Source organism: Pseudophryne corroboree, chromosome 5, assembly GCF_028390025.1.
Source record: "Pseudophryne corroboree isolate aPseCor3 chromosome 5, aPseCor3.hap2, whole genome shotgun sequence".
Lineage (NCBI taxonomy): Eukaryota > Metazoa > Chordata > Amphibia > Anura > Myobatrachidae > Pseudophryne > Pseudophryne corroboree.
This window is the reverse complement of record NC_086448.1, coordinates 608,159,690-608,185,315: the sequence shown is the minus strand read 5'-3', so window position 1 is coordinate 608,185,315 and position 25,626 is coordinate 608,159,690. Positions and strand designations below refer to the sequence as shown.

At 47.1% G+C, this 25,626-nt stretch overlaps 1 protein-coding gene across 2 annotated transcripts in view; it reads left to right on the top strand.

The window, feature by feature from the left end:
• VAPA (VAMP associated protein A) overlaps nt 1-25,626 on the top strand; it is a 161,216-nt gene that overhangs the window by 69,474 nt on the left and 66,116 nt on the right. For both annotated transcript variants that reach the window (XM_063923459.1, XM_063923460.1), the window contains exon 2: nt 18,486-18,638. In XM_063923459.1, the coding sequence (XP_063779529.1) occupies nt 18,486-18,638 (153 nt within the window). The remainder of the gene's footprint in view (nt 1-18,485; nt 18,639-25,626) is intronic.

Genomic DNA, 25,626 nt, shown 5'->3' with positions numbered 1-25,626 from the left:
GGCTCCGTACACTTCAAGGCACACACCCACCGCTGCTCTCCTGGATCGCGTGGCCACATCTTCGTGAGGAGGTAAGAGGGTCCCCCAGACGGGACTCGCTGAAATCGCGATCCGGCGCGGTCTCCATGAGACGGACCGCGCGTGCTGACTGTGGCCGTACAGGGACCCCACAAGACCACCATGGCAAGGGGCACAGGTCGGATTTCTTAAAATCTGTTTCACATGGTCCCTGTTGCTGAAGTCCAGCAAGGGAATAAAGCTCTGACCTGTAGTATCTCCCCCAGCCCCAGGCGCCATTTGCTGCAAATGTTCCCGACCTAGAGCTGCATATCTCTCTCTCCCTCACTCCCTGTCAGCGTTTGGGTGCCATTACACACATGCTGAGCTGATTCTGGGACTGCTGGGCAATGTCTCCTCTGTAAAGCCGCCTGCATCATCAGCACTGTGCATTTACAGGACACTTAAGTATTCTACATGTCATTTTGACAGTGTTAGTTAAGAACAAGTGCATTACTACAGGTTTTATTTAGTACAAGTACCCTGTGATGTACATCGTCTTTACTGTGCATTGTTATAGCTGTATATATAGTCATAGCTTTACTTAGTAGTCCAGTTACTTAGTATTGCTAGTCCAGTGCAGTTTTATTGTTTGTAATAATTTCTGCATTGTACATGTGACTGTGTGTGCCAATAGCTGCTGTGTGGTCGCTGTTCCGTGTATCTCATACATATTGCTATCCCTATATTCCGTACCCTGAAGGGGGCTAAGTGCATCAGGGTTCTCATATGATAGTGTCTCACAGGATATGCTACTTTGGTATTTTTCTCTGTGTGTTTCAGTCACCATATACCTCTTAAATTCTCTGCAGTCACATTATACAGGGGATTTTTGCCAGGTATTTTGTCTGCTTTTATTGTACTATTACGCCCTAAGGTTACGCTTACAAATATCTGCTAAACAGGGTGGTAGATCCATGGCTAATCCTGCACCATGCAGTGATGACGCCACGAATTGCTCAGAGGAAAACATTGCAGCTGAGGGTTCAGGTACAGGGGGTTCTATGACCCTCAGTCAGTCTGCAGCACTGGGGCCACACCAAGACCCACCTTCGGCTGCCTTTTCTAATTTACTGACTACGCTGGTAACTAGACTTGCGCCCCCTGTGGGACCTCCTGTGCCATTACAGCCAGGGCAGTACGGATGGTGTAATGGTTAGCATTACTGCCTCACAGCACTGAGGTCATGGGTTCAATTCCCACCATGGCCCTAACTGTGTGGAGTTTGTATATTCTCGCCGTACTTGCATGGGTTACCTCCGGGTGCTCCGGTTTCCTCCCACAATCCAAAAATATACTGGTAGGTTAATTGGCTTCCAACAAAATTAACCCTAGCATGAATGTGTCTGTGTGTACATGTGATAGGGAATATAGATTGTAAGCTCCACTGGGGCAGGGACTGATGTGAATGGCCTATTCTCTGTAAAGCGCTGCGGAATATGTGTGCGCTATATAAATAACTGGTAATAATATTGTTCCTGCGGTTTATCCGCCATGGGCAGATAATCTGTCCACTCAGTTACAGCAATTAAATCAGTCTTTGGAAAAACAAAAACCTAACCCTCGCCAAGGGGTCCTCTAAGCGGGCTATTACTTCCTCACAATCCACACATGTTTCGGATACTTCATCTGATGAAGATGGTGCATATACTGACCCCTCAGACACTGATGCAGATGCTTCTGATGGGGAATCTATTACATAGGTGGATGTTCCTGACTTCTTATAGGCCCTACACACTGGCCGATTTTCTGAAAGATATGAACGATCTCGTTCATAAATGAACGAGAACTCGTTCATATCTTTCAGTGTGGAGACTCCAGCGATGAACGATGCGCGTCCCCGCGCTCGTTCATCGCTGGTCTCCCGTCGGCTGTGCATGCAGGCCAATATGGACGATCTCGTCCATATTTGCCTGCACTTCAATGCAGCCGCGTGATGGGGGGAGTGAAGAAACTTCACTCCCCCCGTCACTGCCCCCCCGCCGCCGGGTCGCTCGTCGGCCGTATTGGACGTCGGCCACCTCGGCGGCGCATCGGGAAATGTGTAGGGCCCCTTAGAGGCTATCAGACTGATTCTTCAAATTGATGATGAAACAGAACCGTAAGATAACGCTAAGAAACCTGATAAGGTCAGACGTCAGAAGGTTACTAAATGAGTTTTACCCATTCTGACCATTTGATTCACTTACATCAGGAATCCTGGGAGTATCCAGGAAAGAAATTCTCCCTGTCTAAGAAGATGCTAGCTCGTTATCCCCTCGCTGCAGAGTTAAGTGAAAATTGGGAAACACCGCCGCCGGGGGACTCACAGGTGGCACATCTGGTGGTGTCTTCAGGCCCTGCCTGCCACTACCGTCACCTCTCTGAAGGAACCAACGGATAAGCGTGTGGAGGGTTGCTTGAAGTCTAGTTACACTCTTGCAGGAGCTGTGCATAGGCCCACTATTGCGGCTTCTTGGGCTGCAAAAGTTATTGAAGCCTGGGTTCAGGAAGTTGAAGCGGAGCTACCGTCTGATTTTCCTGATAATGCTAGACAGTGTCTTTCATATATTATTACAGCCTCTCATTATATTTAGGAGGCGGCATATGATGCTGGTGTCCTGGCAACCAAAGCGTCTACTACGTCAATTCTGGCTTGCCGGATTCTCTGGTTGCGGTCCTGGTCTGTAGATTTGGACTCTAAAAACACCTTGGAGGTGATCCAATTTAAGGGAAACATCCTTTTTGGGGAGGATCTCGGCAAAATTGTTGCTGACTTGGCATCCGCTAAGACTGCTTGTCTGCCTAGTACTAAGCCTTCGGCTCCGATGCTAATAGTACTTCCTTTCGCTCCTTTCGACCTCCAAGTAAAGCAAAGGGTCAGGCATACCCAAAACATGCTCGCACTTCCAAATCCATTAAGCCCAAACCTCAACGTTCCTGTGCTGCCCGTTAGCTTGCTTCCAAAACAGACAAACCTACTGCATGACGGGGCGAGCCGCCTCCTGGGGGACCCCAGAGTGCGAGGCTGACTTCTGTGGTTTGCTCAGGTATTGTTACAGACCACTTCAGATGCCTGGGTACAGGATGTCGTCACTCACGGATCGCCATCTCTTTCAAGAAATATCCCCCTCGCCAGTTTTGCTCAATACACTTCCCTTCGGATTCGGTAAAAGCAAAAACTCTCCATTTTGTGGTAAAATCCCTCCTGGACACAGGAGTGATAGTGCCGGTGCTTTTGGCTCAGAGAGGCAGGGGGTACTATTCAGCGTTGTTCCTAGTCCCAAAACAGAATGCGTCTTCCCGGCCCATTCTCAGCCTCAAGTCCTTGATCAGATTTGTAAAAGTTTCCAAATTCCGTATGGAAACTCTTCGCTCTGTTGTTCTGGCTTTGGAGCCCATGGACTATATGGTATTCCTGGAAATACAATATGCTTACCTGCATATTCCTATTGCCAGGTTGCATCGGCAATACCTGCCGTTTGCTATTGGCAACCTACATTTTCAGTTCCAGGCCTTGCCTTTTGGTCTGACCACGGCTCAGAGAATCTTCACCAAGGTCATGTCGGCTATGCTCCGCCGTCGGGGTATCAGGATCCTGCTGTATCTCGACTTGTTGATCCTGGCGAACTCTCCGGAGGTTCTCCTCCGTCATCTGGAACTGACTGTCCAATTCCTGCAAGCCCACGGGTGGCTCATCAACTGGAAGAAATCCTCACTGGTCCCTGCGCAGAGCATGGTGCACCTGGGGGCATTATTGGACACCCACAACCAGCGGTTGTTCTGGTCTCCAGAGAGAGTCCAGAAACTTCAGGAAAATAGAACATGCTTCCTATCTCGCCCACATGTGTCGATACACTCGGCGATGCAAGTACTAGGCCTCATGGTGTCTGCTTTCGACATGGTAGAGTACGCTCAATTTAATTCTCGCCCTCTGCAGAGGTTAATCCTTTCCAAATCGGATGGCCTGCCACACCGGATCAGGACTCGCATGATCTCCTTGACTCCGAAGGTTCGTCGGTCACTGACTTGGTGGCTACAGGATCAGCAATTGAGCAGGGGTCGTCCCTTCTGGATCTCCAACTGGGTCCTTCTAACGACGGATGCCAGTCTGCGGGGTTGAGGCACGGTGTTCGAGCAACACTCTCTTCAGGGTCGCTGGACCAGGGAGGAATATCTCCTCCCGATAAACATTCTGGAGTTGAGGGCAGTGTTCAATGCTCTGAAACTGGCCCTGCCTCTGGTTCAAGTACAGTCGGACAACACCACTACGGTGGCGTACATAAATCATCAAGGCGGCACTCGAAGCCGCATGGCAATGATGGAAGTGTCTAAGATTCTTCTATGGGTGGAACGCCATTTGCCAGCCATATCGGCAGTGTTCATTCCAGGGGTCCTCAACTGGGAAGTGGATTTCCTCAGTCGTCAGGATGTACACGCCAGAGAGTGGAGCCTTCATCCAGAAGTGCTTCAACTCCTAGTGGACAAGTGGGGCCTACCAGATGTAGACCTGATGGCGTTTCGAAACAATCACAAGGTTCCAGTCTTCAGAGCAAGGACAAGGGATTCTCAAGCAGTGTTTGTGGATGCCCTGCCAATTCCATGGAGCTTTCGGCTGCCATATGTGTTCCCTCCGGTGTCTCTCCTGCCCAGGGTAATAAGGAAGTTCAAGCAAGTAGGAGGAATACTACTTCTCATCGCTCCAGCGTGGCCCAGACGGCATTGGTTCTCAGACCTGCAGGGTCTCTCGATAGAGTATCCTCTTCTACTTCCGCAACGCCCAGACCTCCTCGTTCAGGGCCCTTGTGTCTACCAGGATCTGGGCCGACTGGCTTTGACAGCGTGGCTCTTGAAGCTTCAGTTCTGAGGGTCAAGGGATTCTCTGATGCGGTCATTCAAACTATGTTGAAAGCTCGTAAACCGGCTTCGGCTCGGATTTATTATATGGTCTCAAATTCTTACTTCACCTGGTGTGCCGCTAAGAATTATGATGTGTAGAAGTTCAGTACTGCCAAACTTTTGGCTTTTCTGCAACAGGGCCTGGACAGGCCTTCGTCTGGCCTCCCTCAAGGTTCATATTTCGGCCTTGTTGGTGTGGTTTCAGAGAAAAATTGCGACTCTGCCTGACGTTCATACTTTAACTCAGGGTGTTTTACGGATTCAACCTCCCTATGTTCCTCCTGTGGCTCCTTGGTATTTGTCGGTTGTCCTGGATGCCCTACAAGTGTCTCCATTCGAACCTCTTGAGTCTGTGGACCTTAAGTGGCTTACTCTTAAGGTCTTGTTTTTGCTGGCTATTGCCTCTGTTAGACTGGTTTCAGACTTGGGTGTTCTGTCGGTCACCCGTTCTAATTTTTCACAGTGATCGGGCGGTTCTTAGAACTCGCCCTGGTTATGTGCCTTAGGTGTTGTCATCTTTCCACCTTAACCAAGAGATTGTGGTTCCGGCCTTTACCTCCTGGTTTGTCCTCCAAAGAGCGGTCTTTGGATGTGGTACGGGCTCTCCGTATTTATGTGAAGAGAACCGCTTTGCTTAAGCGATCTGATTCTCTTTGTTCTTTTTGGTTTTCATAAACGTGGCTGGCCTGCTAATAAGCAGACCTTGGCCAGATGGATTAGAATGGTGATTGCACATGCTTATGTACAGGCTGGCCTTCCCTGCTCCTGCTACCATCAAAGCCCATTCTACTCGGTCTGTTGGACTTTCTTGGGCGGCCTGCTGTGGTGCGACCCTTGAACAATTGTGCAAGGCGGCTACGTGGTCCTCAGTGAACACGTTCATAAGGTTCTATGCCTTCGATACTTCTGCATCCCAGGATGCCTTCTTGGACGCCGGGTTCTTGTGCCCGCTACAGTGCATCCCCCTCCCATGAGAAACTGCTTTAGGACATCCCCGATGTAATTCCCTGTGGAACCCAATGTACCCCGCTGCAGAAAAGGAGATTTATGGTAAGAATTTACCTTTTGTTAAATCTTTCTGCGAGGTACACTGGATTCCACAGGGCGCCCACCCTGACGCACTTAGCTTCTTTGGGTTTGTATGGCATTAGCTGCTGATACCTTCTCCTGTCGTGAGAATGTGGTTGTATGTGGCTACTAACTGTTGTAGTCTCTTACCTGCTGCTGCATTGGACTGGTTAACAAAACTGAGCTCCAGTGACTGGAGGTGGGGTTATAGAGGAGGCGACGCTATGCATCCTGGGAACAGTCAAAGCTTTTAGCCTGTTGGTGCCTCGGATCAAGATCCAACGCTACACCCCAATGTAATTCCCTGTGGAATCCAGTGTACCTTGCAGAAAGAGATTTAACAAAGGTAAAGGCGCATACACACTGGGCGATTTTGAGCTGAAAGCAGCTCACTTTTGGTGTGTTGAGCTGCTTTCAGCTCAAAGCCGCCCAGTGTGTATGGACAAGCGGTGAGTGATGTTGCGCGCTCCCGCTTCATCGCTGACAGCCACCGTTCATCTACTGGTATTACCGGTAGATGAACGACAGGGTGAGCGGCTTTCCATAGCGTCCTACTATGGAAAGCCGCTGGGCAGCGGGGAAAAGCGCTCAGTGTATGCACTGAGCACTTTTTTAGCCCAGCGATGTCTCTGATCATCGCTGTTCATACACGCTGGGCAAAAATGCTCAGTGTGTATGGACCTTTAGTTCTTACCATAAATCTCCTTTTTCCTTGCTGTTTCTCTTTGTAAAATGCTGAACGTTTTAACAATGCAGTAGAAATATTTGTGATACATTATAAATATTCATTAATACCTTACCTTTGAATTTGGTAATGAATAATATTGATTAAAAACAAACCTGTGTGAATGGTGTTTGTTGCAGAACAAATTAGCAACAGGTGTCCAAATAAGTGCATGCTACACAGATCTTAGAAAAGCTGCAATCAAGGCTCATGGCAATTTCCAATATACATGAACTAAGATTTATAGGTGGTAGCCTCAGGCTTTAATACCTGGGGCTATTCAGTTAGAGACCCTTTTTCTTGACTGGTAAATTACCTGTTGATGGGCTTTAACCCATATAATCCTGGATACGTTCCCGGACCTGTGTTAATATGGTCGCGGCACCTGAAAACAGGCTATTTATAGGCAATCTTTTTGAACCTGTGGGCTGCCTTCAGGGCTAATTGGATAGCCCCACTGCTTCAATTAACCTGCTGTAAATAACTGTGGTTAATTGAATTCCTCCCACAGTATAAAACGGTATCCGGACTCCAGGTCGACAGCACAAAGGTCGACACACCTTAGGTCGACGCCAATTGGTCGACACACCTTAGGTCGACATGGACAAAAGGTCGACATGGAAAAAGGTCGACATGAGTTTTTCACGATTTTTTTCTTTTTTTGAACTTTTTCATACTTAACGATCCACGTGGACTACGATTGGAACGGTAAAGTGTGCCGAGCGAAGCGGTAGCGGAGCGAAGGCACCATGGCCGAAGCATGGCGAGCGAAGCGGTGCACTAATTGGGGTTCCCGGTCACACTACGAAGAAAACGACACCAAAAAAACAAACTCATGTCGACCTTTTGTCTGTCGACCTTTTGTCTATGTCGACCTTTTGTCCATGTCGACCAATTGGCGTCGACCTAAGGTGTGTCGACCTTTGTGCTGTCGACCCTCAGTCCCAGACCCGTATAAAACAGCGTCCAACTCCAAATGACCCTCTGTGTAACTTCAGGGAAGAATATAGCCATCCTCAGTCATTGTTCTCTAGAGAGAAGTTTAAAAAGTAGTCCTCTAGATAGATCTGTATTATATTTTCTCTATCGTCCTAGTGGATGCTGGGGTTCCTGAAAGGACCATGGGGAATAGCGGCTCCGCAGGAGACAGGGCACAAAAGTAAAGCTTTCCGATCAGGTGGTGTGCACTGGCTCCTCCCCCTATGACCCTCCTCCAAGCCAGTTAGATTTTTGTGCCCGGCCGAGAAGGGTGCAATCTAGGTGGCTCTCCTAAAGAGCTGCTTAGAAAAGTTTAGCTTAGGTTTTTTATTTTACAGTGAGTCCTGCTGGCAACAGGATCACTGCAACGAGGGACTTAGGGGAGAAGAAGTGAACTCACCTGCGTGCAGGATGGATTGGCTTCTTGGCTACTGGACATCAGCTCCAGAGGGACGATCACAGGTACAGCCTGGATGGTCACCGGAGCCTTGCCGCCGGCCCCCTTGCAGATGCTGAAGTAAGAAGAGGTCCAGAATCGGCGGCAGAAGACTCCTCAGTCTTCTAAAGGTAGCGCACAGCACTGCAGCTGTGCGCCATTTTCCTCTCAGCACACTTCACACGGCAGTCACTGAGGGTGCAGGGCGCTGGGAGGGGGGCGCCCTGGGAGGCAAATGAATACCTATTTTGGCTAAAAATACCTCACATATAGCCTCCGGGGGCTATATGGAGATATTTAACCCCTGCCAGAATCCGTTAAGAGCGGGAGACGAGGCCGCCGAAAAAGGGGCGGGGCCTATCTCCTCAGCACACAGCGCCATTTTCCCTCACAGAAAGGCTGGAGGGAAGGCTCCCAGGCTCTCCCCTGCACTGCACTACAGAAACAGGGTTAAAACAGAGAGGGGGGGCACTAATTTGGCGTTAGAAATATATAAAAAAGATGCTATAAGGGAAAACACTTATATAAGGTTGTCCCTATATAATTATAGCGTTTTTGGTGTGTGCTGGCAAACTCTCCCTCTGTCTCTCCAAAGGGCTAGTGGGTCCTGTCCTCTATCAGAGCATTCCCTGTGTGTGTGCTGTGTGTCGGTACGTGTGTGTCGACATGTAGGAGGACGATGTTGGTGAGGAGGCGGAGCAATTGCCTGTAATGGTGATGTCACTCTCTAGGGAGTCGACACCGGAATGGATGGCTTATTTAGGGAATTACGTGATAATGTCAACACGCTGCAAGGTCGGTTGACGACATGAGACGGCCGACAAACAATTAGTACCGGTCCAGACGTCTCAAAAACACCGTCGGGGGTTTTAAAACGCCCGTTTACTTTAGTCGGTCGACACAGACACAGACAGGGACACTGAATCCAGTGTCGACGGTGAATAAACAAACGTATTCCTTATTAGGGCCACACGTTAAAGGCAATGAAGGAGGTGTTACATATTTCTGATACTACAAGTACCACAAAAGAGGGTATTATGTGGGATGTGAAAAAACTACCATAGTTTTTCCTGAATCAGATAAATTAAATAAAGTGTGTGATGATGCGTGGGTTCCCCCCGATAGAAAATTATGGGCGGTATACCCTTTCCCGCCAGAAGTTAGGGCGCGTTGGGAAACACCCCTTAGGGTGGATAAGGCGCTCACACGCTTATCAAAACAAGTGGCGGTACCGTCTATAGATAGGGCCGTCCTCAAGGTCCAGCTGACAGGAGGTTGGAAAATATCATAAAAAGTATATACACACATACTGGTGTTATACTGCGACCAGCGATCGCCTCAGCCTGGATGTGCAGAGCTGGGGTGGCTTGGTCGGATTCCCTGACTAAAAATATTGATACCCTTGACAGGGACAGTATTTTATTGACTATAGAGCATTTAAAGGATGCATTTCTATATATGCGAGATGCACAGAGGGATATTTGCACTCTGGCATCAAGAGTAAATGCGATGTCCATAACTGCCAGAAGATGTTATGGACACGACAGTGGTCAGGTGATGCAGATTCCAAACGGCACAAAGGTGTATTGCCGTATAAAGGAAGAGGAGTTATTTGGGGTCGGTCCATCGGACCTGGTGGCCACGGCAACTGCTGGAAAATCCACCGTTTTTACCCTAAGTCACATCTCTGCAGAAAAAGACACCGTCTTTTCAGCCTCAGTCCTTTCGTCCCTATAAGATCATATCTGCCCAGGGATAGAGGAAAGGGAAGAAGACTGCAGCAGGCAGCCCATTCCCAGGAACAGAAGCGTTCCACCGCTTCTGACAAGTTCTCAGCATGGCGCTGAGACCGTACAGGACCCCTGGATCCTACAAGTAGTATCCCAGGGGTACAGATTGGAATGTCGAGAAGTTTCCCCTTCGCAGGCTCCTGAAGTCTGCTTTTACCAAGGTCTCCCTCCGACAAGGAGGCAGTATGGGAAAAAATTCACAAGCTGTATTCCCAGCAGGTGATAATTAAATTACCCCTCCTACTACAAGAAAAGGGGTATTATTCCACACTATATTGTGGTACTGAAGCCAGAAGGCTAGGTGAGACTTATTCTAAAAAAAAAAATTTTTTTTTGAACACTTACAAAGGTTCAAATCAAGATGGAGTCGCTCAGAGCAGTGATAACGAACCAGGAAGAAGGGGACTATATAGTGTCCCGGGACATCAGGGATCCTTACCTCTATGTCCCAAATTTGCCCTTCTCACTAAGGGTACCTCAGGTTCGTGGTGCACAACTGTCACTATCAGTTTCAGACGCTGCCGTTTGGATTGTCCACGGCACCCCGGGTCTTTACCAAGGTAATGGCCGAAATGATGATTCTTCTTCGAAGAAAAGGCGTCTTAATTATCCCTTACTTGGACGATCTCCTGATAAGGGCATAGTCCAGGGAACAGTTGGAGGTCGGAGTAGCACTATCTAGGATACTGCTACAACAGCACGGGTGGATTCTAAATATTCCAAAATCGCAGCTGATCCCGACGACACGTCTGCTGTGCCTAGGGATGATTCTGGACACAGTCCAGAAAAAGGTGTTTCTCCCGGAAGAGAAAGCCAGGGAGTTATCCGAGCTAGTCAGGAACCTCCTAAAAACAGTGCATCATTGCACAAGGGTCCTGGTAAAAATGGTGGCTTCCTACGAAGCAATTCCATTCGGCAGATTTCACGCAAGAACTTTTCAGTGGGATCTGCTGGACAAATGGTCCGGATCGCATCTTCAGATGCATCAGCGGATAACCCTATATCCAAGGACAAGGGTGTCTCTCCTGTGGTGGTTATAGAGTGCTCATCTTCTAGAGGGCCGCAGATTCGGCATTCAGGATTGGATGCTGGTGACCACGGAGCCCAGCCCGAGAGGCTGGGGAGCAGTCACACAAGGAAAAAATTTCCAGGGAGTGTGATCAAGTCTGGAGACTTTTCTCCACATAAATATACTGGAGCTAAGGGTAAATTTATAATGCTCTAAGCTTAGCAAGACCTCTGCTTCAAGGTCAGCCGGTATTGATCCAGTGGGAAAAACATCACGGCAGTCGCCCACGTAAACAGACAGGGCGACACAAGAAGCAGGAGGGCAATGGCAAAAACTGCAAGGACTTTTCGCTGGGCGGAAATTCATGTGATAGCACTGTCAGCAGTGTTTCATCCCGGGAATGGTAACTGGGAAGCAGACTTCCTCAGCAGGCACGACCTCCACCCGGGAGAGTGGAAACTTCATCGGGAAGTTTTTTCCACATGATTGTAAACCGTTGGGAAATACCAAAGGTGGACATGATGGCGTCCCGTCTGAACAAAAAACGGGACAGGTATTGCGCCAGGTCAAGAGACCCTCAGGCAATAGCTGTGGACGTTCTGGTAACACCGTGGGTGTACCAGTCGGTGTATGTGTTCCCTCCTCTGCTTCTCATACCTAAGGTGCTGAGAATTATAAGACGTAGAGGAGTAAGAACTATACTCATGGCTCCGGATTGGCCAAGAAGGACTTGGTACCCGGAACTTCAAGAGATGCTTACAGAGGTCTTATGGCCTCTGCCGCTAAGAAGGGACTTGCTTCAGCAAGTACCATGTCTGTTCCAAGACTTACCGCAGCTGCGTTTGTCGGCATGGCGGTGGAAAGCCGGATCCTAAGGGAAAAAGGCATTCCGGAAGAGGTCATTCCTACCCTGGTCAAAGCCAGAAAGGAGGTGACCGCACAACATTATCACCACATGTGGCGAAAATATGTTGCGTGGTGTGAGGCCAGGAAGGCCCCACAAAGAAATTTCAACTCGGTCGTTTCCTGCATTTCCTGCAAACAGGAGTGTCTATGGGCCTCAAATTGGGGTCCATTAAGGTTAAAATTTCGGCCCTGTCGATTTTCTTCCAGAAAGAATTGGCTTCAGTTCCTGAAGTCCAGAATTTTGTCAAGGGAGTATTGCATATACAACCCCCTTTTGTGCCTCCAGTGGCACTGTGGGATCTCAACGTAGTTCTGGGATTCCTCAAATCACATTGGTTTAAAACCAGTCAAATCTGTGGATTTGAAGCATCTCACATGAAAAGTGACCATGCTCTTGGCCCTGGCCTGGACCAGGCGAGTGTCAAATTGGTGGTTTTTTCTCAAAAAAGCCCATATCTGTTTGTCCATTCGGACAGGGCAGAGCTGCGGACTCGTCCCCAGTTCTCTCCCTAAGGTGGTGTCAGTGTTTCACCTGAACCAGCTTATTGTGGTGCCTTGCACCTACTAGGGACTTGGAGGACTCCAAGTTGCTAGATGTTGTCAGGGCCCTGAAAATATGTTCCAGGACGGCTGGAGTCAGGAAAACTGACTTGCTGTTATCCTGTATGCACCCAACAAACTGGGTGCTCTTGCTTCTAAGCAGACTATTGCTAGTTGGATGTGTAATACAATTCAGCTTGCACATTCTGTGGCAGGCCTGCCACAGCCAAAATATGTAAATGCCCATTCCACAAGGAAGGTGGGCTCATCTTGGGCGGCTGCCCGAGGGGTCTCGGCTTTACAACTTTGCCGAGCAGCTACTTGGTCAGGGGCAAACACGTTTGCTAAATTCTACAAATTTGATACCCTGGCTAAGGAGGACCTGGAGTTCTCTCATTCGGTGCTGCAGAGTCATCCGCACTCTCCCGCCCGTTTGGGAGCTTTGGTATAATCCCCATGGTCCTTTCAGGAACCCCAGCATCCACTAGGACGATAGAGAAAATAAGAATTTACTTACCGATAATTCTATTTCTCGGAGTCCGTAGTGGATGCTGGGCGCCCATCCCAAGTGCGGATTATCTGCAATACTTGTACATAGTTACAAAAATCGGGTTATTATTGTTGTGAGCCATCTTTTCAGAGGCTCCGCTGTTATCATACTGTTAACTGGGTTTAGATCACAAGTTGTACGGTGTGATTGGTGTGGCTGGTATGAGTCTTACCCGGGATTCAAAATTCCTCCCTTATTGTGTACGCTCGTCCGGGCACAGTACCTAACTGGCTTGGAGGAGGGTCATAGGGGGAGGAGCCAGTGCACACCACCTGATCGGAAAGCTTTACTTTTGTGCCCTGTCTCCTGCGGAGCCGCTATTCCCCATGGTCCTTTCAGGAACCCCAGCATCCACTACGGACTCCGAGAAATAGAATTATCGGTAAGTAAATTCTTATTTTAGATAAAGATCAGATTCTCTACTTGGTCTTAAGTTTGTTTTATGATAAGAATTTCATACTGTATGTTGATAAATGTCTGAATTTCTTTTAAAGAACAGTTTATTTAGGAACTTAAGCTTAAACTCCACTAACAGAACACTTTTTATACCCCTTATAACCCGGCTCACACCCGCGACATTAAGCACGGGCTGAAGCCAGGGTTTTTATGTACTTGCCCCCGTTCTTACATGGGTAATAACCCAGGTTATTCCCAACTTGTCACCTGTCACACTGGCCTCGGGAGCTTACATTGGGCACTTGGATATGTGCTACTGTCCCCGCCAATTAATTTTTGTTTTAGGCGTGACCCGGGTTATTTAGACCCTGGGTCTTACCTTTCACACACAAACCGGGGGCACTGAACCATCTTGCACGTCCTGGGATTAAGCCTGTCTGGTTGCAGGGTCATGGACACAGGACTGTCAGTGCTGGTAAGACCCTTTCAGACATGAGCAGGACACAGGTCGATACGCTTGCACCTGAGAAAATCTGGGTTTTTGGCTTATGTCTGAAAGAAGTGTTAGTGATCCATTCTAAAGATCATCAGCTGATCTGGAAATAAGAACTGTTAGGACTGGTTTGGCCACCCCTGGTCTACAGCATGGCTTGATTATATGGTTTTACGTCCCTGATAGACCTGTTCTAACATTCCACAAATAATTCTGCAGACAGCAATGGAAATATGTCCCTGATTACCTAATTTTAGTGGATAATGTATGTATTTGTCAAACATGACCTCTATATATTAAAATCTGGATATGAAACATTTATACTCGTGTAAGAATGCAATGGAGCAAATAGTCTACTTTTATTGTACTTTTCTGTTTTTCTTCTATTATACCTTGCCTATTAAACTTCTTAAGGTAAAAATCAGAAAGGGGCAGAAAATACATTTATACTTGCTGGAAAAATTGTTATCTGTCAGTTCAACAAAACAAATGTTATGGTACAAGCAAACTCAGGATAAACACAAATGTTCCTGAGAGGTAGGAAGTGTCCATAGTAACACAGCATGTAGCTTGCCTGTCATTGTTTGCTGAGAGAGACCATGCCTAAATTCTGAACACAAAATACTTATAGGGAGGGTTCAAAGTTAAAGTTAACCAAGACTACGGCAGTAAATTTTGGAGTATATGGATTTCAAAGTTGAAGAGCTGTAATTCTTCTTAGTGGTATTGAACTGCCGCCATCTGGTGGATAAACATGACTTTGTTCACTATTTAATAGAAAAACATCTTTCCATTGTACCATGGCAGTGGTAGTGTGAAATGGACAAAAAATGGATTTGGATTACTTGAACTGTGAGCACTACACGGGGGCGATTAAGTTGTTTTAAGTGGCGCTCCAAGTAATGTTGTTTCGATCGGGCGCCTATTGTTTTTCATATGCACAAATAGACTGGGTTTAGCCATGTAAAGTGCCCAAACCACAGACTATTTAAACATGTCTTCTTTACACCTTAGCTGGCTGCGAGAAGAAATGTCTGCTGCGGCTAATGGGTGCCCAAACAGAGCAACAATTGAATTGCCTTGTTTTGTACGTCCAGTGTCAGTTGCAGGGAAAACATTTGGATTGCCCTTCGTATGTCATCTTTCTACTCTTAATTGCATGGTTTGATAGTTGGGACTATTATTAAGCAGGAGTAGCATTTGTATAGAGCTTGCAGAACTTTTAGTAGTACACGTAACTTTTATCACAGTAGCAACACTAGAAATACTACAGCAATATGCTGAGGAAATGAGCCCTTCCCCATCTTTCTAACAAGGGGTTAGATTAGAGGTTCTCAAACTCTGTCCTCGGGGGCACACACAGTGCATGTTTTGCAGGTCTCCTCACAGAATCGCAAGTGAAATAATTAGCTCCACCTGTGGACCTTTTAAAATGTCAGTGAGTAATTAATACACCTGTGCACCTGCTGGGTTACCTGCAAAACATGCACTGTGTGTGCCCCCGAGGACCGAGTTTGAGTACCTCTGCGTTAGATGTATGGGGGATGGGGGAGATATTGTGGCGTTGTGCTCAGTTACAGGGGCAGTATACGCTGATGTGCAGGGCAATGTAAGAACAGTCAACTGCAGCTATTTATTTTGCCAGCTTCAGGTGTCGTTGCTCTATGTCCACAACAGTGACAGCGCTGTCCCGGCTGTTGCGGATGCCGGCTTCGGGCTGTTTGTGAGAACTCGCGATAGTAGCGAGATCTCTGCACATGTGCCATGGAGCCAGTCGAGCAGGGAGACACAGCGCATCCGCACTAAGCTGAGGCATTATGTGCTCTGGCGAGGTTTCACTCCCCCGTTCCTTCAGAAAAGATAATAATACATCTGGTCAGTTTCCTGCGGAGGCGAAGCAGGAAGTGCTATACATCTCCCCCAAGGTTCCCTGACTAAACCTGAACCTGCTTACCTGTACACAGGATGTGAAGGAATGCTTTTTATATCTGCTCTCTACGTTTCCCTTAGTCCATGTCCCTTCCAGATAGCACTATGGGGGCAATTCAGTGACCTGAAAGGTGTGTGATGGTTGCCCACATAACTGATAATTGCAGGAGAGCAGTATTGCCCATTGTATTGCACCACCCTATGGTGGTGCAATACAAAGTGAGTGATGCATTGACTGCAGTGTATTGCCAGCATATTGCTAATAAATGCAGTCGCCCCTAAGTGACATACATTTGACTGTTAAGCACAGCACCTTTTTACTGTGTAGTGTACATAATCAAGCCATTTGTAATATAGAAAACTGTCAATTCTAGTGGCGACTAGCAAATTGTTCTATCCTTTGTAAATATCTAAACTATTCTCTTATTTTGATGGTTAGTTATCAGACTCCCTATTGGTGGCCAAAATGCAATGATGTGCTCTATTCTGATGACCTGTATGTTTGGCTTTAGAGTAGACATATCTGTTGAGCAGCATGGAAAACAGTCGGTTGACAAATATAGAAAGTGTGGAAAGCTGAGCCATATATACTCTACAACCTGCTCTGCATATGTGGAGTTACTCTCTTTTCCCTGACAGGATGATCTTGGTAAATTGATCCCTAGTTGATAGTATGGAACTTGCTCTGTGATTGCTGGAGTAATTATATAAATATAGAACTGTAGCTGTAAGCGCACTTTATAGTCCCTTTCCTGGTGTTGAAGTGTACTGTAGATCTAGTAGTTTTTATCCAATAAGTGAAGTGTGAGAAGTTGTTCTCACTAGTCATTGACTTTCAAATGTCACAGTAACATTGCTCCCAAGCACATAATGGATTATAGCTTAGTTGTCTCTGATGTGTTATTATATCTATTACCCAATAGATGTTTTGGTTTTTCACATGTAGACAGGCTTTCATCTGTTCATTTATTTCTACAATTTTTTGCATGTATAGTATGTACAGCTTTTGACTGTTAGACTGAATAAATGAAACAGATTAGTTTTTCACATGTACAATGGCTGTGTAACAAGTGCGCAGAAGCATCCAAAGTCAGCCGAATCAGATACAATGTTTATAAGATAACTTCCAAATACATGTTACTGTTTAAGGTATAAGAAACTCCTAAATTGATGACAAGTCCATGTATAACTTAAATGTTTCCAATTTAGGAGGTTCCTTTAATAGGTGAAGATTCTGTAATCCTGTGTAATATCTTTGGAAAAGACAAAAGGGCGGTATCCTATTCGCCCTGGTGCCGGCATCCCTTTCACACGATGTCAGCACTTCTAGGGGATTATGCTTTGGATGCGATAAGGGGCTGCAGGAGCCACGATTACACATGGTTATCGGGGACTTCTCCTTGATCCCACAATGTTATTTTGTGCGATCGTGGCTCCAATTTTAGCTGATCAAAATGGCCTCTAATTGGATACTGCGTTACTGACCATTGGTCATTAATTGTGATATCCGGCAGTTTTGAATGGCCAAAATCGCATCGCTGTTAATCGGATACCGCCCAAAGAATGCAATAGTGTAATACTGATGAAATAACACTCCAAGTCTTATATACCATGTGGTGACTCCTACCAAATAATGTGGTCTACACAGACTGGTAGACACTAGCGCTTAAATGGGATGGCCTTGCCCATTCTGGGTTCTGGCTTTCCACTACATTGATCCACCCTTTGTTGTTGATGCTGTCAAGCGTATAGCGTAATGAAGGATTGATGAAAGATCAAAATAACATTCTGTTATGAATAATGATTTCAATTGGCGTTCATTACTCAATATACATCACAACATCAATATTGAGTAAACAGTGGGACTTTTCAAAAAAAGACCTAATTTTAGGATAAGACTTACCTGATGTTCTAGTCTGCATTTTTCGAAAAGCACCTAATCTAATGGGGGGTACACATGGCCTGATTCTGGCTCAGCGCGATGTGGGCTTAGCACACATCGCAGCGTGTGTCTGTACACACTCTGCAATGTGTGCTAGCCCAATACTAACTAGACCGCAAGGCAGATCTGAGTCAAAATCTGAGCCAGCGATAGCGATGCGCGGGCCACACATAGCTATCGCTATGGGACATACACACGGCGTGATCCGTGCTTAATTTCTAAGCAGTCTGGTCAGATTGCTTAAAAATTAAGCAAAAACCGCTGTGTACCGCCCTTAAGTTGGTAAGTGGTACATGGACTTGTCATGAACATAGGAGCATTACAGTTTCTTATACCTTTTAAGCCACAGGTTCTCAAATGCTGTACTCAGGATGCCACACAGTTTACATTTTCCAGGTCACGTGGACTTTTTAAATGGTGTATCTAGGAAAAGGGGGCCCTAGACTGCACACCCTAGCTGCCCGTAATGAAGGTGCTACCAGCTGAGACCTGTAGTGCTACACACGGAGAGAGAATGCATGCCAGTGCACTATACAAACATTACTGAATAATAACCTGTGGACTTCTAAAATGTGACAATTGGTGATACACAGTGAACTTGCCGGTGACTTGTAAAACGTCACCTGTGTGGGGTCCTGAGGACCGAATTTGAGAACCTTTGCCCTAAGTGCTTACATGTATATGGGTGTAGTCTAAAGTTATCATAACTTTAATTTATGAAATGCAGTGGTCTCAATTAAAATGTTATGTATATGTTTTGAACGGGTCTGCTTTCTTTATACTTTTTAGGTCCTTTTACAGATGTTGTTACAACAAACCTCAAACTGCGCAATCCGTCTGAGAAGAAAGTATGCTTTAAGGTGAAAACTACAGCTCCACGGCGCTACTGTGTGCGGCCAAACAGTGGCACCATCGATCCTGGAGCTACAGTAACAGTTTCGGGTAATTATAATGTTGAAGATAAATTCCCGCAGCTGCCCATCTCAGAGGGACCTCCCAACAACCCCTCTGCTTACTGATTCCCTCCTCCAGTGCCTGCCGAGCAGCTGATCAGGGAGCCCGGTAGCACCCCAATGTTTAAAATTTTTTTTTTAAATAAAATGTTGGATATTCTTTTAAAAAAAAAAAAAAAAAAAAAATGTTCTTAATCTAATTCAATAATATATATATATATATATATATATATATATATATATATATATATATATATAAAAAATTAGTCAGTTATGTGGGGTATCCAATTAGATGCAAAACAACATTTCGGACGACGGGAACAGGGTTTTTTTTTTTTGTTTTTTTATCTTATCACAATTACTTTTCTGGCTATCCAATTAGCAACCATTTTTACCATCCAAAAAAGTTTGTTTTTCCACCGAAAGCACAAAAAATCTGGGAAAAGCCACGGACCTACAGTATCTGTTTCCATGACCGTGATTGTGGGAAAAAAAGGCTTCTAATCACGAATTTGGTTTTGGAACCCCGCCTCCCCGATAAGTGCCAGGTAATTAGTTGCTGTAATTTACCGTGGCTAATAGGATACTGCCCTAAGTGGGTTAACACCAGTTCAGGTTTAAATATGTGTAGTTCAAACTTCTTTAATTTCCTTAAAATTATTGTGCTATTGTTCTAAGAAAAAGTAGTTTCCAATGAAGTGCATGGATTATCTGTCGTCCTAATTACCACTGCAGATTCTTTCTTGAACCCCTCTTTGGTGGAAATTAATTTATTTTGCAACCGTGGTTTATCTGAAAATCACAAAGACATGCTGAACTCGGCCTTAACTGGCCCCAACTTAAACTGTTTCTAATTGCATTCCATCATTCATATGATCTCTTCATTAATTCGTAAAGGAATTAATAGAGCCATTGCCGGCTGCGGATAGTTGAGGCCTCGCAGCAAGCCGTGTTGCAGCATGCTGCATCACAGCAAAGATGAGCATGGCTACATCTTTATATGTGTGACTGTATGTGTGCATGTACTGTGTAACTGTATTTCTCTAGCATCCATAAGGGATATTGGGGACAGAATTAGTACGATGGGGTATAGACTGGTCCAAAGGATACAGTGCACTTTAAATTTCTTCCACTGGGTGTGCTGGCTCCTCCCCTCTATTCCTCCTCCTACAGCTTAGTTTAGAAAATAGTGCCCTCAAAAGAGGATGCACACTCTGCTAGCTCCAGAGTTTTTCTTCAATCTTCAAAGGGCTACAGCACTTTCTATGTCATTCTGACATGCTGTGCTGCAGCTCCATCACCTTACCCAGCAGCGCTGCATACTCCCGCGGCCTGGTTCCCATGTACTTTTAGCGGAGGCGCACCAGACGGGTGGTCTTCAGTATGCCGGCGGTCGGGCTCCGGGCGACGGGAGCCCGACAGCCGGCATACCGACACTTATTCTCTCTCGTGGGGGTCCACGACCCCCCTGGAGGGAGAATAAAATAGTGTGGCGCGCCACCGTGCCCGTAGCGTGACGAGCGCAACGAGCCCGCAAGGTGCTCATCTGCGCTCGCCACACTGTCGGTAAGCCGGCGGCCGGCCTCCCGGCGCCGGTATGCTGGTCGCCGGGAGGCCGGCCGCCGGCAGATCGTAGTGAACCCCACCAGAGGGGACAATGTACTGCACAGGGACCCCACTATATCCACCAGGGCAGGGACCACAGGTCAGATTTACTAAAATTCGTTTAATATAGGCTCCATAGTACCCGGTGGTGAGGCCCAGCATTGGGGATAAGGCGCTGACCTGTAGCCCCTCCCACCGCTCCGGGCGCCATCTACTGCTGGTGTTCCCGACCTGGAGCTGCATTTCTCTCTCCCTCACTCTCTGACAGAGATTTTGGCGCCATCTTCACTACTAGCTGGGCTGATCTTCGGGACTGCAGGGTACTGTCTCCTCTGTAAAGCCGCCTGTCTCATCAGTGCTGTTCATTTACAGGCACTTAAGTATGTCATTTTGGACAGTGTTACTTAAGAACAAGTGTACTGCTATCTGAATATTTAGTACAAGTATTCTGTGATATACATTCAGTATCTACTGTGCATTGTTATATCTATACTCATACATATTTATATGTAGTTTTACTATTCCAGTGCAATTTTATTGTTTATATGTAATAACTTCTGCATTGTACATGTGGACTGAGTGTGCCTGTAGCTGGTGTGTGGGATTCCATTCTCCTATATCATATATTGCTATCACTATGTGTGTCGGGGTCCCAATATATTTATATTTAGTGTTACACAGAATATACAATTGGGTATTTTTACTGTGTGTTTCAGTCACCTCATACCGCTTAAATCCTCTGTTTTGTGTATTGTTTACTGTCACATAACATAGAAGGTTATTTGCAGGTATTGTTTGTCTGGCTATATTGTACTGTTATGCCCTAAGGCTACATTCCTTATAATGGCTGCTACACAGGGTGGGAAATCCGCGGACGCTTCTGCATCCTGCAGTACTGGCACCACGGATTTACCTGAGGGCGAAGTTTTAGCTGCTGGTTCAGGCACTGAGTGCCATACACCCAGTCTACCTGCAGCACCTGTGGCCAATCAGGACCCACCCTGGGCAGCGTTCTCAAGTCTGCTGACTACACTTGTGACACGTCTTACGCCCCCTGTGGGACCTCCTGTGCCATTGCAGCCACATATTGTCCCTGTAGTTAATCCGCCCTGGGTCGGATTCTCTGTCGACCCATTTACAACAATTAGATCAATCTTTGGTTAGACATAAGTCTACCCAACGCTCCTCTGGTACCAAGGGGTCATCTAAATGGGCATTTCTCTATCGTCCTAGTGGATGCTGGGGTTCCTGAAAGGACCATGGGGAATAGCGGCTCCGCAGGAGACAGGGCACAAAAAGTAAAGCTTTTTCCGATCAGGTGGTGTGCACTGGCTCCTCCCCCTATGACCCTCCTCCAGACTCCAGTTAGATTTTTGTGCCCGGCCGAGAAGGGTGCAATCTAGGTGGCTCTCCTAAAGAGCTGCTTAGAGAAAGTTTAGCTAGGGCCCTCATTCCGAGTTGTTCGCTCGGTATTTTTCATCGCATCGCAGTGAAAATCCGCTTAGTACGCATGCGCAATGTTCGCACTGCGACTGCGCCAAGTAACTTTACTATGAAGAAAGTATTTTTACTCACGGCTTTTTCTTCGCTCCGGCGATCGTAATGTGATTGACAGGAAATGGGTGTTACTGGGCGGATACACGGCGTTTCAGGGGCGTGTGGCTGAAAACGCTACCGTTTCCGGAAAAAACGCAGGAGTGGCCGGGGAAACGGTGGGAGTGCCTGGGCGAACGCTGGGTGTGTTTGTGACGTCAACCAGGAACGACAAGCACTGAAATGATCGCACAGGCAGAGTAAGTCTGGAGCTACTCTGAAACTGCTAACTCGTTTGTAATCGCAATATTGCGCGTACGTCGGTCGCAATTTTAAGAAGCTAAGATTCACTCCCAGTAGGCGGCGGCTTAGCGTGTGTAACTCTGCTACATTCGCCTTGCGAGCGAACAACTCGGAATGAGGGCCCAGGTTTTTTATTTTACAGTGATTCCTGCTGGCAACAGGATCACTGCAGCGAGGGACTGAGGGGAGAAGGAGTCAACTCACCTGCGTGCAGGATGGATTGGTTTCTTGGCTACTGGACATCAAGCTCCAGAGGGACGATCACAGGTACAGCCTGGATGGTCACCGGAGCCACGCCGCCGGCCCCCTTGCAGATGCTGAAATCAGAAGAGGTCCAGAATCGGCGGCTGAAGACTCCTGCAGTCTTCTAAAGGTAGCGCACAGCACTGCAGCTGTGCGCCATTTTCCTCTCAGCACACTTCACACGGCAGTCACTGAGGGTGCAGGGCGCTGGGAGGGGGGCGCCCTGGGAGGCAAATGAGTACCTATAAAGGCTAAAAATACCTCACATATAGCCCTAGAGGCTATATGGAGATATTTAACCCCTGCCTAATTTTTCTAAATAGCGGGAGACGAGCCCGCCGGAAAAGGGGCGGGGCCTATCTCCTCAGCACACGGCGCCATTTCCTCTCACAGCTCCGCTGGTCAGGACGGCTCCCAAGTCTCTCCCCTGCACTGCACTACAGAAACAGGGTAAAACAGAGAGGGGGGGGCACATTTATGGCGATATTTTGATATAACAAAGCAGCTATAAGGGAGCACTTATTATAAGGCTATCCCTGATATATATATAGCGCTTTTGGTGTGTGCTGGCAAACTCTCCCTCTGTCTCCCCAAAGGGCTAGTGGGTCCTGTCTTCGTTAGGAGCATTCCCTGTGTGTCTGCTGTGTGTCGGTACGTGTGTGTCGACATGTATGAGGACGATATTGGTGTGGAGGCGGAGCAATTGCCAAATATGAGGATGTCACCCCCTAGGGAGTCGACACCAGAATGGATGCCTTTATTTATGGAACTACGGGATAGTGTCAACACGCTAAAGCAGTCGTTTGACGACATGAGACGGCCGGACAATCAATTAGTGCCTGTCCAGGCGACTCAAACACCGTCAGGGGCTGTGAAACGCCCTTTGCCTCAGTCGGTCGACACAGACCCAGACACAGGCGATGACTCCAGTGGTGACGGTGACGAATCAACCGTATTTTCCAGTAGGGCCACACGTTATATGATTTTGGCAATGAAGGAGGCGTTACATTTAGCTGATACTACAGGTACCACTAAACAGGGTATTATGTGGGGTATGAAAAAACTACCTATAGTTTTTCCTGAATCAGAAGAACTAAATGACGTGTGTAATGAAGCGTGGGTTGCCCCTGATAAAAAGCTGATAATTTCAAAGAAATTATTGGCATTATACCCTTTCCCGCCAGAGGTTAGGGAGCGCTGGGAAACACCTCCTAGGGTGGACAAGGCGCTAACACGCTTATCTAAACAAGTGGCGTTACCCTCTCCTGAGACGGCCGCACTTAAAGATCCATCAGATAGGAGGATGGAAAATATCCAAAAAAGTATATACACACATGCAGGTGTTATACTACGACCAGCTGTAGCGACTGCCTGGATGGGCAGTGCGGGGGTAGTTTGGTCAGAATCCCTGATTGAAAATATTGATACCCTGGACAGGGACAATATTTTACTGTCGTTAAAACAAATAAAGGATGCATTTCTTTATATGCGTGATGCACAGAGGGATATATGCACACTGGCATCACGGGTAAGTGCTATGTCCATTTCGGCCAGAAGAGCTTTATGGACGCGACAGTGGACAGGCGATGCGGATTCAAAACGGCATATGGAAGTTTTGCCGTATAAAGGGGAGGAGTTATTTGGAGTCGGTCTATCAGATTTGGTGGCCACGGCTACAGCCGGGAAATCCACCTTTCTACCTCAAGTCACTCCCCAACAGAAAAAGGCACCGACTTTTCAACCGCAGCCCTTTCGTTCCTTTAAAAATAAGAGAGCAAAGGGCTATTCATATCTGCCACGAGGCAAAGGTCGAGGGAAGAGACAGCAACACGCAGCTCCTTCCCAGGATCAGAAGCCCTCCCCGGCTTCTACAAAAGCCTCAGCATGACGCTGGGGCTTCTCAAGCGGACTCGGGGACCGTGGGGGGTCGTCTCAAAAATTACAGCGCGCAGTGGGCTCACTCGCAAGTAGATCCCTGGATCCTGCAGATAATATCTCAGGGATACAGGTTGGAATTAGAGACAGATCCACCTCGCCGTTTCCTGAAGTCTGCTTTACCAACGTCCCCCTCCGAAAGGGAGACGGTGTTGGAAGCCATTCACAAGCTGTACTCTCAGCAGGTGATAGTCAAGGTACCTCTTCTGCAACAAGGGAAGGGGTATTATTCCACTCTTTTTGTGGTACCGAAGCCGGATGGCTCGGTAAGGCCTATTCTAAATCTGAAGTCCTTGAACCTGTACATAAAGAAGTTCAAGTTCAAAATGGAGTCACTCAGAGCAGTGATAGCGAACCTGGAAGAGGGGGACTTTATGGTATCCTTGGACATCAAGGATGCGTATCTCCACGTTCCAATTTACCCCTCACACCAGGGGTACCTCAGGTTCGTTGTACAAAACTGTCACTATCAGTTTCAGACGCTGCCGTTCGGATTGTCCACGGCACCTCGGATCTTTACAAAGGTAATGGCCGAGATGATGATTCTTCTTCGAAGAAAAGGCGTATTAATTATCCCATACTTGGACGATCTCCTAATAAGGGCGAGGTCCAGAGAACAGCTAGAGATGGGATTAGCACTGTCTCAGGAAGTGCTAAAACAGCACGGGTGGATTCTGAATATTCCAAAATCCCAGTTAATGCCGACAACTCGTCTGCTGTTCCTAGGGATGATTCTGGACACGGTTCAGAAAAAGGTTTTTCTCCCGGAGGAAAAAGCCAAGGAGTTATCCGAGCTTGTCAGGAACCTCCTAAAACCAGGAAAGGTGTCTGTACATCAATGCACAAGAGTCCTGGGAAAAATGGTGGCTTCTTACGAAGCAATTCCATTCGGCAGATTCCACGCAAGAATTTTCCAAAGGGATCTGTTGAACAAATGGTCAGGGTCGCATCTTCAGATGCACCTGCGGATAACCCTGTCTCCAAGGACAAGGGTGTCTCTTCTGTGGTGGTTGCAGAGTGCTCATCTATTGGAGGGCCGCAGATTCGGCATACAGGATTGGATCCTGGTGACCACGGACGCCAGCCTGAGAGGCTGGGGAGCAGTCACACAAGGAAGAAACTTCCAGGGAGTATGGACGAGCCTGGAAACGTCTCTTCACATAAACATTCTGGAACTAAGAGCAATATACAATGCTCTAAGCCAGGCAGAACCTCTGCTTCAGGGAAAACCGGTGTTGATCCAGTCGGACAACATCACGGCAGTCGCCCATGTGAACAGACAGGGCGGCACAAGAAGCAGGAGTGCAATGGCAGAAGCTGCAAGGATTCTTCGCTGGGCAGAGAATCATGTGATAGCA